Consider the following 13,024-nt stretch of genomic DNA (forward strand, 5'->3'; position numbering starts at 1 on the left):
GTATTTATAAACAATATACACGTACGTTTGATTAACTACAAATATTTTTCTATACGTGATATTCTTTTACGTTTTGTTTTAAATCACCATGTACCTCCCGGTCTGCGACAGCTAAAAACAACTATTTTAGACGGAAAGGGAGGGAGAGAAAGAGAGAGAGGGAGAGACAGAAAGACATACAGACAGACAGACAGAAATTGCGACAGAGAACACACACACACACACACACACACACACACACACACACACACACACACACACACACACACACACGTGCGGAAAGAAAGAATTGGTCTAAGGGAGACAATCTATCCATCCTACGAGGAAGTAAATGTGTGGATTGGCTCCCATAGACTGCTAAGGAAAACACTCCCTGAGTGCTATTTTTTGTTGGCTGCTCGTGTTCCTGAGGGTGGAAAATGCCCTCAGATAATACTGATGATTTAATGTTCAGATACACAGAGTTCACACAATAGAATTCGTTGGATGGTAATTGTTGGCATTTTTTCGGCTGCATTTATTCCATTATTTCTCTCCCCTTCCTCACTCATAGTCTTCGCCCCTCTTCAAACCAGGAAACCTCAGAAAGTCTAGGCTCAGTACATCCGTCAAAACAAGAAAAACTTGACTGCCGACGACTTGATATTAAAGAAATTTTAAGGTGGTTTAGGGTTAAACGATAATAGAAGAGAACAATGGAAAGAGAGACTGACGAAGGTGATATGACAGAACCTTCAGAGAGAGGTAAGAATATCCCAGTTTTGCCAATTTTCGTACATTAGATATTGTGTTGCTACGGACTCAATTCATCTCGACGAAAAAGGGTGGTCCCACAAGGTTACATTCTTTAGAAGTAGCTAGCATTTTGTCGTTGTTGTTGTTACTGAAAACTTCTCTCTGTTGTTTGTGTGTTTTTTTTATTTCTTTCATTTTTTCTTCTTTTTTTTCTCTCTACAAAACGCAGCCAGATGATCCAGTAGTAAGCAGATCTATTGAGTGTATTTTGGGCGATATCCGCATTTCTTCCCCTCCGCTCGCTCTATGACTAACGGAGTGAACGTCCACGCCTTGTTGGGAACACAACCCATTCCGTATTGAGGGGGAAAATTGTGGATATTACCGTAATTTGTTTTGGAATCCCAGAGCTTTCATTTCTTTCCGTAAGTGATCGTACCCATTGCTGGTGAAAACAAACAAACAAGCAAAAAAAAACAACAAACAACCCCCCCCAAAACAACAACAACAACAAAAAACAACAACAAACAAAACCACTATTATTGCCTTTCTTCCTTAAGCTGTTATGGGAGTTGCAGTATGTTGAGCTGCCAGCAGCTAGCAACAGTTGCCTATATTCCTTTTAAGTTAGTATCAATGCCAGCCCAGAACACAGCCTAATACGTGTCAGGCCTATCTTAATCAAATGCTATTCACAGGTAGCATGACTGTATACAGCCCAAGATGGTAGCAAAACTGCAGCCCATGATTGTTTGAAGGACTGGTAGTGGTGACAGTGAGTAAAGGTGGTAACTAGCTTGAACTTATGTGCTATGAATTGAAATGAATGTTTAGATCCATAATGACTGAAAAGTGCAAGTGATCAAGATTGAAAAATCAGAAACTTTTTTAAGAACAGCACTAATTACTAACATCTTTGAAAACTGTCACTAAATTCAGACTGCTGCTTGCTTTGTCCAAATATTCTATTAAGATTTTAAATCTTCCACTTCCGTAAACAAACTAAGTGAGTTAAGGGGGGACACGGCAGTGCAAAAGAGACCAAAATGATGATTTTTCATGATTTGGGTTTTTGATTGTTTTGATTCTTGAACATCTCTTCTGTCATATGCATAAGTTTTTCGACTGTAAAGATGTCTTTAACAATGAAAAAATTGCCAATAAAGATTGCTTGCTGAATCATGAAAGTGTTCATTAATATTTTTTTGTTCATTTTCGACACAAGTCGTCAAGTTTCTGGCTTTGACAACATACCTTGGACTTGCTCAATGATGAGTAAACCTACAACCATGAGACTTTGCATAATTGTTTTATGACATGTTATTGAAGTTTTGTCATGAGAATGTATGAAAATATGCTCTGGGTTTTAATTCATAGCAGTTCCAATCTTTTTACCCAAATTTCGCAACACCCAAAATTTCAAAAATTCATAAAAAGTACAATAATTGAAGAATCAACACAATCTCATGTGAAAATGAAGATAATGTCATTGTGTATCAAGTCCACTTAACAAAAAGTGTCTGCATGCATCACATGGACCACAAACCCTATTTCTTTGATACATTGTTTGGCAGCCATTTTGTTTCCATAGCAATGGGTATTCACAGAAATCTAAGAACCCTTTTTTTGTGATCCACAAGTGATGATACATCTAGTAGACAAAAAAAAGAGATATATAGTCAGAGAGAAAAAAAAAGTCGTTATTTGACTGTAGTGTCTGGCCTTAAGACAGCAGTGTGTAACTTAAATGAACCACATGAATTATGATGAACACAATGGAGTGGACATGACTGCCATCAGTCTGATATTGCAGGTGATTTTTTTTTCCATGTATGATGAACAGGATGAAATGGACATGACTGCCATTCAGTGCCATTGGTCTGTATTTCAGCTGAAGAAGTACGGCCAGTACGTCTGTCACTGCACTTGATTGTCAAACGCCATTTGCCCAAGGAAGCAGAGACATGGAACCAAGAGCAGGTGTAAGGACTCACTGATCAGTTAGTCATAGACTGTCACTGGTGTCAGGCAGGCAGATATAAATTATATGGCAGTGCTAGCTAGTATCCTTGGTTGTGCTTCATTTATTCATATTTCATTTGAATCATTTGCCTTCTGCATACCTTTCATTTGATTATGTTTTAGATAATTTACTTATTTGTTTATTTTATTTCATTTCATGAACGTAATGTTTTACACAATTCTTAGATGGGGTCTCAAGGCCTGGCCAGCATACTGGGTTTTTGCATAGGTCAAGCTATTATCTTCTCTTTTTTTTGTCTTGTAACACAGATGTGGTAGTGTAGCATATATGGATCAGTACATATGCTTTGACACCCTGAAACTAAAACTGAAACTGGTTGTGTTATTGTGGTCCCTCTGTGTGTGTGTGTGTGTGTGTGTGTGTGTGTGTGTGTGTGTGTGTGTGTGTGTGTGTGACTGACCAGTTAGTTGCACTGGCACTCTTTATATCATCATGTCATGTGTCTATCTGTCTGTCTGTCAGTCTATCTATCTATCTATCTGTTTATCTATCTGTCTGTCTGTTTGTCGAAATACCTATCTTATGTATGTATGTATCTATCTATCTATCTATCTATATGTCCATCCATTTTTCTCTCTACTTCCTCTCTCTCTCCCCGTCTCTCCCTCCCTCTGTCTCTCCCTCTCTCTCTCTCTCTCTCTGTTTCTCTCTCTATATATACATGTACATGTGTGTGTGTGTGTAGATAGACAAATGAATAAATCTATATAATATATACAGAGATTGAGAGAGAGGGAGAGAGAAGAACAAATTGAGCAGTTGTTAACAAGTCCACTCGTTAAATAGTAGTCAGTGCTCCCCCATCCCGTGCAGACTTGCAGGCAATATATATATATATATATATATATATATATATGTATGTATGTATGTATGTATGTATGTATGTATATTATATATATCTTTTATCATGTCAGTTAGTCTTACATATGCATATATATATATATATATATATATATATATCTTTTATCATGTCAGTTAGTCTTACATATGCATATTTTAACCATTGTCATGTGAAACTTTGTAGACTTTGTACATATTTTACGACACTTAGTCTTAAATTTCTTTTCTTTTTTTTTTCTTTTTTTTTTTTTTGTGAAGCGCGGTGAGCCCCATCTGAGATGGGGGTACTGCTCTATATAAGCCTACATTTTATTATTATTATTATTATTATTATTATTAATGTGTTAGACATTAGATAGATAGAACCTTCCCCTTGCAGCCTGGAGTCTCTGAACAAGATCACCCACCTGCACCTGGACCAGGAGAGTTGACTCGTAAAATGACAGTTCTCCCCCATCCCGCACAGATTTGCATAATGTGTTAGATAGTAAATCTGTAGAACCTTCCCCTTGCAGCCTGGAGTCTATGAAGATAGATAGAACCTTCCCCTTGCAGCCTGGAGTCTGAACAAGATCACCCACCTGCGTCTGGACCGGGAGAGTTGACTCGTTAAATGGCAGTTCTCCCCCATCCCGCACAGATTTGCGTAATGTGTTAGATAGTAAATCTGTAGAACCTTCCCCTTGCAGCCTGGAGTCTCTGAAGATAGATAGAACCTTCCCCTTGCAGCCTGGAGTCTCTGAAGATAGATATTACTTTTTCCTTAGCCTGGAGTCTCTGAACAAGATCACCCACCTGCGCCTGGACCGGGAGAACATCAGCACCATTGACAGCCTGGAGCTACTGGGCAGCAGCGTGACCAACGTCTACCTCCAGCAAAACCGCATCACCGCCATCAGCAACCTGGACTGCCTGCCCTCCCTACAGTTCCTCACTCTGGCCGGTAATGGGATTCGAACCGTGGAGAACCTTCAACATCTCCACCGCCTTCTCTTCCTCGACCTCTCCGACAATGCCATTGAAGACTTCGACATAGGTGAGTGGTTGGTTGGTGACCTGTGATGTTGGTAAGGCTGGTTGGTAAGCTTTGATGTTGGTAAGGTGGGTTGATAAGCTGTGATGTTGGTAAGACGGGTTGGTAAACTATGATACTGGAAAGCGGTTAGTAAACTATGAAACAGGTGAGTAGCTGGTAAGCGATATTGGTAAGCAGATGGTCAGCTATAATATAGGAAAGTGGTTGGTAAGCTGTGTTGGCTAAATTGTTTGTTAGCAGGGATATCGGAAAGCATTTGGTAAGTGGTGATACTGACAAGCAGTTGGTAAGCTATGACATTTAGTTTCAGAAATAGAAACGGGAAGCAAAATGTTTTTTGGTAATGTGGCTCATTAAGTTTTTAAAAAATGGGTAAGCTGTCAGTATGTCATTAACTGGTGAACAAATTTCAAATATATATCGTTATGAATTAAGTTGAAAATGATGATGATTCAGTTTTGGAAAACTATAGTCCAGTTTGACTGGTTGTAGAAACCGGCACATTCGTTTTGAGCTTCTTACAGGTGTATAGCCAGATGGGTGATGTGTTGTACTTTCAATCTCAGGGTCCTGGGTTTGATCCTGGTATTGGTACCGGGTGGATTAAGAATTGACTTTTCCAAACCCTGAGGTCAGCACAGTTACAGATCTACTGGCGGCTTAATCTCACACATGTACATGCATGCAAAGGATCAAATAGACATGTTAAAAGATCCCGAAGTCCATATCAGTGTTTGGTGGAGTATGGAAACATGAAGATACCCAGCATGCACACCCCTGAAAACGAAGTATGGCTGGGTGTATGGCAGGGGAGAAATAGTCATATATGTAAAAAGCACATTTGCATCTATACTAACGAACAAGGGAGCTGTACCCATGAATGCAGACCGAAAAAAAATTATGAGCTGCTGGCAGTTGTCAATAAATCATTAAATGCCAGTGGTTGAATGTATGAGTTGTGTGGGTTGTTGTTTTATTTCTTGTTCTTCTTGGAGGTGTGTGACACCTTGCACTGCTTTACAGTCTGTTTCAGTGAAGATTAATGACTTTTTTATGCCAGTCTCTCTCGTCTGTCTGTCTGTCTCTCCACCCTCCTCCCCCCACCTCTCTCTCTCTCTCTTTCTCTCTCTCTCTCTTTCTCTCTCTCATATGCACTCATATATCAGCACACCAGTCTCCTATCCACTTCACCATGTCTGTTTAACCATCATCTCTCTTTCACTGTTTCATACTTCTCTCTTTGTCTCAGTTTGGTTCAGTTTGAATTGAACTAAGTTCAGTTTCTGTGAGCTCCCTCTTTCTCTTTCTCTGTCTGTTTCTCGCCATTTCCTCTCCTTTTCTTTCTCTCGCTCTCTCTTCCCTCACCCCCTCTGTTCCATCTTTTCTTTTTCCTCTGTTTGTTTCAGAGCACTTTCCATGTTGTTTTTGATGCTGTTGATTTGGGGGCGTGTTGGTTTCAGATGAATTTCCACAGTCCGTGATCATCTTAGACCTGAGAGGAAACCCATGCTGCAACAAACCAGATTACAGGTGGGTACAGATTGATACAGGTGGGTACAGCTTAGTTCAGGTGGGTCCAGGTTGGTGCAGGTTGGCATGGGTTTCCTTTACAGGTTAGTAGTATAGGTGGGTCCAGGTTGGTACAGGTGGGTACAAGTTGATACAGGTAGGTCCAAATAGGTACAGGTGGGTACAGGATGGTACATTTGAGTACAGGAGGCTACTGGTTGGTACAGGTGGTTACAGCTGACTACAGGTAGACAAAGGAGGGTCTAGGTTGGTACAGGTGGATACAGTTTGGTACAGGTGGGAACGCAGGTTGGTACAAGTAGTTAAGTCAAGTACAGGTGGGTAGCTGGATAGAGAAATCTTGCACAGGACCAGTGCTTTCTTTGACAAGTTTGCTATGTCTGCTCAAAAAGTTGACTATATTACCATATTGATTGTTTTTGTAGTCATTGAATTTTTCATATTATACCCACGGAGATTCATAACCTAAAGCTTCAGCATTGTAAAATATGTGTTGTCAGTATTGCATCATCAGTGTCACAGTATCTATGGCTAGAGTGTTGCAATATGTTTGGGTTGGGTTTTTTTCCGTCAGTGTTACAGTATGTTTCCATGCCATCAGTGTTACATACAGTATGTTTTCATGCCATCACTGTTAAATATGTTTTCATGCCATCAGTGTTGCAGTATTTTTCACACCATCAGTGTTACAATATGTTTCCATGGCATCAGTGTTACAGAATTTTTCATGCCACCATTCTTACAGTATGTTTTCATGCCATTAGTGTCTCAGTATGTTTTCATGCCATCTATGTCAAAGTATTTTTCACACCATCAGTGTTACAAAATATTTCCATGCCATCAGTGTTGCAGTATTTTTTCATGCCATCAGTCTAACAGTATTTTTTTCATGCAGTCAGTGTTACATTTTGTTTTCGTGCCATCCGTGTTACAAAATGTTTTGTGCCATGGATTTTCTGTGTTTGTTTGTTTTTTACCTATGACCCTGTGTGCAATGTGTCACCATGTTGTAGATGTAATCCAGAATGTAGGGTTTTTCCTTCTTGTTGACCTATGATCCAGTGTGCAGGGTTTTTCCTTCTTGTTGACCTATGATCCAGTGTGCAGAGTTTTTTTTCTAGCTGTTGACCTGTGACCCAGTGTGCAGGGTGTTCACCTATGGCCCTGTGTGCAGGGGCAGCATTGTCCAGGAACTGGCCAACTTGAAGCAGCTGGACGGAGAGGAGGTCAGCAAACTGGAGAAACTGGAAGTGGGCTTTCAGATCTCCAGTGAAGAGGAGGGGGATGAGGAGGTGGACGAACAGGAGGAATACGACTGGAGAGACAAAGAGGATGGGGGGTGGGAGGCAGGTGGCGGGCGTGACCCTGCGGAGGCCAGACCCACTGTGTTGGGGGCCTACACCACCAAGCTGCCAGACATTGAAAGTAAGACAGTGCAAAGGGTAACAATGACATTGAAAGTAAAGCAGTGTGGGGTGTGTGGAAAGGGTGACGATGGCATTGAAAGTGAGGCAATGTGGGGTGTGTGGAAAGGGTGACGATGACATTGAAAGTAAGGCAGTGTGGGGTGTGTGGAAAGGGTAACAATGACATTGAAAGTAAGGCAGTGTGGAGTGTGTGGAAAGGGTGACAATGACATTGAAAGTGAGGCAGTGTGGGGTGTGTGGAAAGGGTAACGATGACATTGAAAGGAAGACAGTGTGGGGTGTGTGGAAAGGGTAACGATGACATTGAAAGTAAAGCAGTGTGGGGTGTGTGGAAAGGGTAACGATGACATTGAAAGTAAGACAGTGTGGGGTGTGTGGAAAGGGTAACGATGACATTGAAAGTAAAGCAGTGTGGGGTGTGTGGAAAGGGTAACGATGACATTGAAAGTAAGACAGTGTGGGGTGTGTGGAAAGGGTAACGATGACATTGAAAGTAAGGCAGTGTGGGGTGTGTGGAAAGGGTGACAATGACATTTGAAGTAAGACAGTGTGGGGTGTGTGGAAAGGGTGACGATGACATTGAAAGTAAGACAGTGTGGAGTGTGTGGAAAGGGTGACAATGACATTGAAAGTAAGACAGTGTGGGGTGTGTGGAAAGGGTGACAATGACATTGAAAGTAAGGCAGTGTGGCATGTGTGGAAAGGGTGACGATGACATTGAAAGTAAGGCAGTGTGGAGTGTGTGGAAAGGGTAACGATGACATTGAAAGTAAGACAGTGTGGAGTGTGTGGAAAGGGTGACAATGACATTGAAAGTAAGACAGTGTGGAGTGTGTGGAAAGGGTGACAATGACATTGAAAGTAAGACAGTGTGGAGTGTGTGGAAAGGGTGACGATGACATTGAAAGTAAGACAGTGTGGAGTGTGTGGAAAGGGTGACAATGACATTGAAAGTAAGACAGTGTGGGGTGTGTGGAAAGGGTGATGATGACATTGAAAGTAAGACAGTGTGGGGTGTGTGGAAAGGGTGATGATGACATTGAAAGTAAGGCAGTGTGGGGTGTGTGGAAAGGGTAACGATGACATTGAAAGTAAGGCAGTGTGGCGTGTGTGGAAAGGGTAACGATGACATTGAAAGTAAGACAGTGTGGGGTGTGTGGAAAGGGTGACGATGACATTGAAAGTAAGACAGTGTGGAGTGTGTAGAAAGGGTGACAATGACATTGAAAGTAAGACAGTGTGGGGTGTGTGGAAAGGGTGACAATGACATTGAAAGTAAGACAGTGTGGGGTGTGTAGAAAGGGTGACGATGACATTGAAAGCAAGGCAGTGTGGCGTGTGTGGAAAGGGTAACGATGACATTGAAAGTAAGACAGTGTGGAGTGTGTGGAAAGGGTGACAATGACATTGAAAGTAAGGCAGTGTGGCGTGTGTGGAAAGGGTGATGATGACATTGAAAGTAAGGCAGTGTGGAGTGTGTGGAAAGGGTAATGGGGACATTGAAAGTAAGACAGTGTGGGGTGTGTGGAAAGGGTGATGATGACATTGAAAGTAAGACAGTGTGGGGTGTGTGGAAAGGGTGATGATGACATTGAAAGTAAGGCAGTGTGGGGTGTGTGGAAAGGGTAACGATGACATTGAAAGTAAGGCAGTGTGGGGTGTGTGGAAAGGGTAACGATGACATTGAAAGTAAGACAGTGTGGGGTGTGTGGAAAGGGTAACGATGACATTGAAAGTAAGGCAGTGTGGGGTGTGTGGAAAGGGTAATGGTGACATTGAAAGTAAGACAGTGTGGGGTGTGTGGAAAGGGTGACGATGACATTGAAAGTAAGACAGTGTGGGGTGTGTGGAAAGGGTGACGATGACATTGAAAGTAAGACAGTGTGGGGTGTGTGGAAAGGGTGACAATGACATTGAAAGTAAGACAGAGTAGTGTCATTGTTGTTATCATCGCAGTTTATATGATTATCATTGTTATTGTTGTTGTTGTGCTGTGTTGCAGCCAGACTGCAGGACCTGACCACAGAGATCTTGCTGCGCTCACAGAATCGCCTGGAGGACACGTTGCAGGTTCACCGCCGCCGTGTCATGGAGATGAGGAACATACGCATCAAAAACAAGACCCTCAAACATGCAGGGAGATCATCCGCCCCAAAGTAGACAGTCAGCATGAGGCAACTGTGTGTCAGAGCAAAGAGATAAGTGTGTTGGAAGAAACAGATGAGTGTTTCAGAGCAAACAGAAAACAGCAGCAGCAACAGTTTAAGAAAGAAAAAGAAATCAAATGCAGAAGGAGAAACAAAAACAGACTGTCTGTCTTACAGGTATCAGATTTATATACAAGGAGCCAGGCTTGGAAATTAACTTTGATATTCATACAATCAAACATTTCGTTAAATTACATATCATTCCTGTGCCCTTGCCTGAAGAAACTGAATCTCAGTGAAAATGTGAAAACACAGGTTTTTTTCAGATTTGAAAAAAGTATATATATGCATATATATATATATATATATGTAGAGAGAGAGAGAGAGAGAGACTGATATAGATATATATGTGTGTGTGTATGTATGTGTTAAACACCATACATATTGGTCCAGCAGTGTGTGTTTTGTGTGTGTGTGTGTGTGTGTGTGTGTGTGTGTGTGTGAAATACAGCAACTATATTTGAATATCTATACATGAATGTTCATGTATACATGCTTTTTGTTTGTGTCTCAGAGTCAACATTTTATTTCAAGATGTACATTGACAAGGCAACAACTGTTGTTTTTTTTTGTTTTTGGTTTTTTTTTTACTTCAAGCTTTCTGTAAAACAAATGTTTTTTAAGGCCAAAAGAGAGAAAGAAGAGAAGAATATAGGGTTTTTTGGGTTTTATTTACTTACCATTTTAGGATCCCCAAGCAAAAGGTGAAGAGATGAATTATTTACAAGGTGTTCTATTAGTTACTCACTTACTGTTATTTATTTTTTTCACATAATATTTTGTGGTTTGTTTTCTTCTTTTTCCTTGCTTCATCCTTCATGGGTAGCTTTAAGAAGGCAATGGATTGTGATATTTTCCTGCAGTGATGGAGAATAACGCTGAACTGTGATTGTTGTCTCTGGATCACTTGCCATAGGGATTGATAGGTCACTGCGTTTCAGTTTCAGTTTCTCAAGGAGGTGTCTCTGTGTTCAGACAGATCCACATATGCTACACCACATCTGCTTGGCAGATGCCTGACAGTAGCACCACCAAGCACATTAGTCAGGCCTTGAGTGCATGCATGTATATTTGACCTATCAGAGTGGATTTCTTCTTAAGAATTTTTCCAGAAGGACAGCACTTTGGTTGCAATGGGTTTTTCAGTGAGCCAAGTGAATGCTGCACATAGGATCTCTGTTTATCATCTCATCTGAGTGACTATACACTCAGTTCAATGTTCCAGTTAAACATGGTAGAGAGAGTGAGAGCAAGAATCAAGCCAACACCCTCATGAACACTGTATTGGCAAATGAGTGTCTTACCCATTCTCACTGCCAATGCTGAGATATGAAAGGAGTCCACAGGGGTTGAACCTGCAGTCATATATCAATTGGCTGTCTCCCACAAATAGAAATCAAATAGCCCCAGATTGCTGTCTTAGAAGGGTTTATATTGTTGTCCTACTTTTTCTTTTTCTTTTTTTTTCTTTTTTCCTTATTAGATAGAAAATGATTGTGGATATAATTTAGCAAATATTTGCTGGAGTACAGCTTGCTCAGGCTGGGGGACAGAAATAATGCTTTGCAAGTGAAGCAAAAGATGAAGCAATGAGTTGTGAAGGTTTATTTTTCTGCACGCCAGCCTGAGGTAGCTGTACTACAGGGAAACTTTGCTGAATTATAGCTATACATATTAAAGACATGAAAAGACTGCTGTTGAACCAGCAATTTTACAAAGTGTGTGTGTTTGTGTGTATGTGGATGGTCAAAAAGCCCATGTTTAATTACACATACTTAACCGTGACCCAACTAGTGCAGACTGTGGCAGGGGTCTGACATTCCTGTCCTGTGCAAACTACTATCCTCCTATGCATATGCCCAGTGATTTAAACATGACTACAATGAACTGTTGAGGAGTGCTAACTTGAAGACAAACACTGAGTTGTGAAAATCCAGCTGACCTGTTTCAGAAGATAACACAGTCCATGCTAGATCTAAGATGGACATGTGGTCAGACAGTCACAAGTGATGCTCTTTTATATGTCAGTCAGGTCAGCTGTTTGATGCTTCTCTCACATTTGTCAAGAGAATGCAAATAATTATATGCAGAATGGTTGAGTCTCACTGTGATGTGTTCGTTCGTTCGTTCTTTAGTTTAGTGTCTTTTCACTGTAAGTGATATTAGATGAGGTGATATTTATTGAAATGTGTATTGTATGTGATGTGATATTTATTGAAATGAAGGTATTTAGACTGTTCAGCCACAGCATTCTGTTGTGTCATACATGTACTTTTTTTTTTACATTATATCATTTTTACTTGTTCTTGTCACTGCTTGCCATATCCAGTGATAATTTTGATGCATGTTTGAATAAGTACAGCAAATAATAACATGCAGAATCCTTTCACAGGAATTTTTTATGGATGAAGAAAATGTGCTGCATACACTTGAATGTGACTGAGGGCTGAAAGCAGAAAAATATTTTTTTAAAGCTTAATTGATGGTGTTAAACTGTTAACATTTTTAGCTTTACATTCCAGTTGATACCATTTTGATTACTTTGGATTTTTCATTTATGGTTGTGATTTTATGTGTAAATGTGTATACAATCATTGGTGTGTGAGTGTGTGTGTGTGTGTGTGTGTGTGTGTGTGTGTGTGTGTCTGTGCCTGTATGTGTGTTGGTTGTTGTTTGGCATAGATTGTAGCTTCTTTTTTTTTTCTTTTTTCTTTTTTTTCTTTTTTTTTTTTTTTTTTTGCATGTTTTAGAACTTGACAGAATTTGAAGTGGTCAGTGTTCAAAGTGGTAACATGATGGGATGTCATTGTGCAGAATAATGTGTGGGGCGGGGATTTTGGATGGAGAGTGGAAGGGTTGCAATTACATGTGTGTGTGTGGGGGGGGGGGGAGATGGGCAGAGAAGGGGAGGGGCTAGAGGGGAGGTAGGGTGGGAGACACATCTTTGTGATTGCATTACATGATTTTATGAGTTTGCAAGGATCTTTTCCTTATTTTATGAGGACAAAATGTGAAGTATAAGAGAGAGTCTGGGAGAGAGCACTCTAACAGATATTACTTCAAATATGTTTGTAAGTGTGTGTGTGTGTGTCTGTGTGTTTGAGAGACAGCAAGAGAGAGGGAGAGAGCAAAATGTACAGATATTACTTCAAATATGTGTGTGCGTGTGTATGAGTGTTTGTGTGCATGTGTGTGTGTAAAAGAA

At 40.6% G+C, this 13,024-nt stretch overlaps 1 protein-coding gene across 1 annotated transcript; it reads left to right on the plus strand.

Moving 5' to 3' along the window:
- Positions 1–233: 233 nt before the first annotated feature.
- LOC143279459 (leucine-rich repeat-containing protein 46-like) lies at positions 234–12,502 on the plus strand. Its single transcript, XM_076583503.1, has 6 exons — positions 234–744; positions 2,627–2,717; positions 4,387–4,655; positions 6,116–6,185; positions 7,360–7,610; positions 9,615–12,502. Exons 1-6 carry the CDS (start codon positions 696–698, stop codon positions 9,770–9,772), a joined length of 888 nt encoding a protein of 295 aa, XP_076439618.1. The 5' UTR covers positions 234–695; the 3' UTR covers positions 9,773–12,502.
- Positions 12,503–13,024: the final 522 nt, after the last annotated feature.

The sequence above is a fragment of the Babylonia areolata genome, chromosome 2 (assembly GCF_041734735.1).
Source record: "Babylonia areolata isolate BAREFJ2019XMU chromosome 2, ASM4173473v1, whole genome shotgun sequence".
NCBI classification, from domain to species: Eukaryota; Metazoa; Mollusca; class Gastropoda; order Neogastropoda; family Buccinidae; genus Babylonia; species Babylonia areolata.

Excerpts from the sequence above, each read along its gene's own strand:
- LOC143279459 (XM_076583503.1), top strand. The coding sequence starts at position 696 with ATGGAAAGAGAGACTGACGAAGGTGATATGACAGAACCTTCAGAGAGA. Across the intron at positions 2,718-4,386 it reads ACATGGAACCAAGAGCAGGT|CCTGGAGTCTCTGAACAAGA; the intron begins GTAAGGACTCAC and ends CTTTTTCCTTAG. Across the intron at positions 4,656-6,115 it reads CATTGAAGACTTCGACATAG|ATGAATTTCCACAGTCCGTG; the intron begins GTGAGTGGTTGG and ends TGTTGGTTTCAG.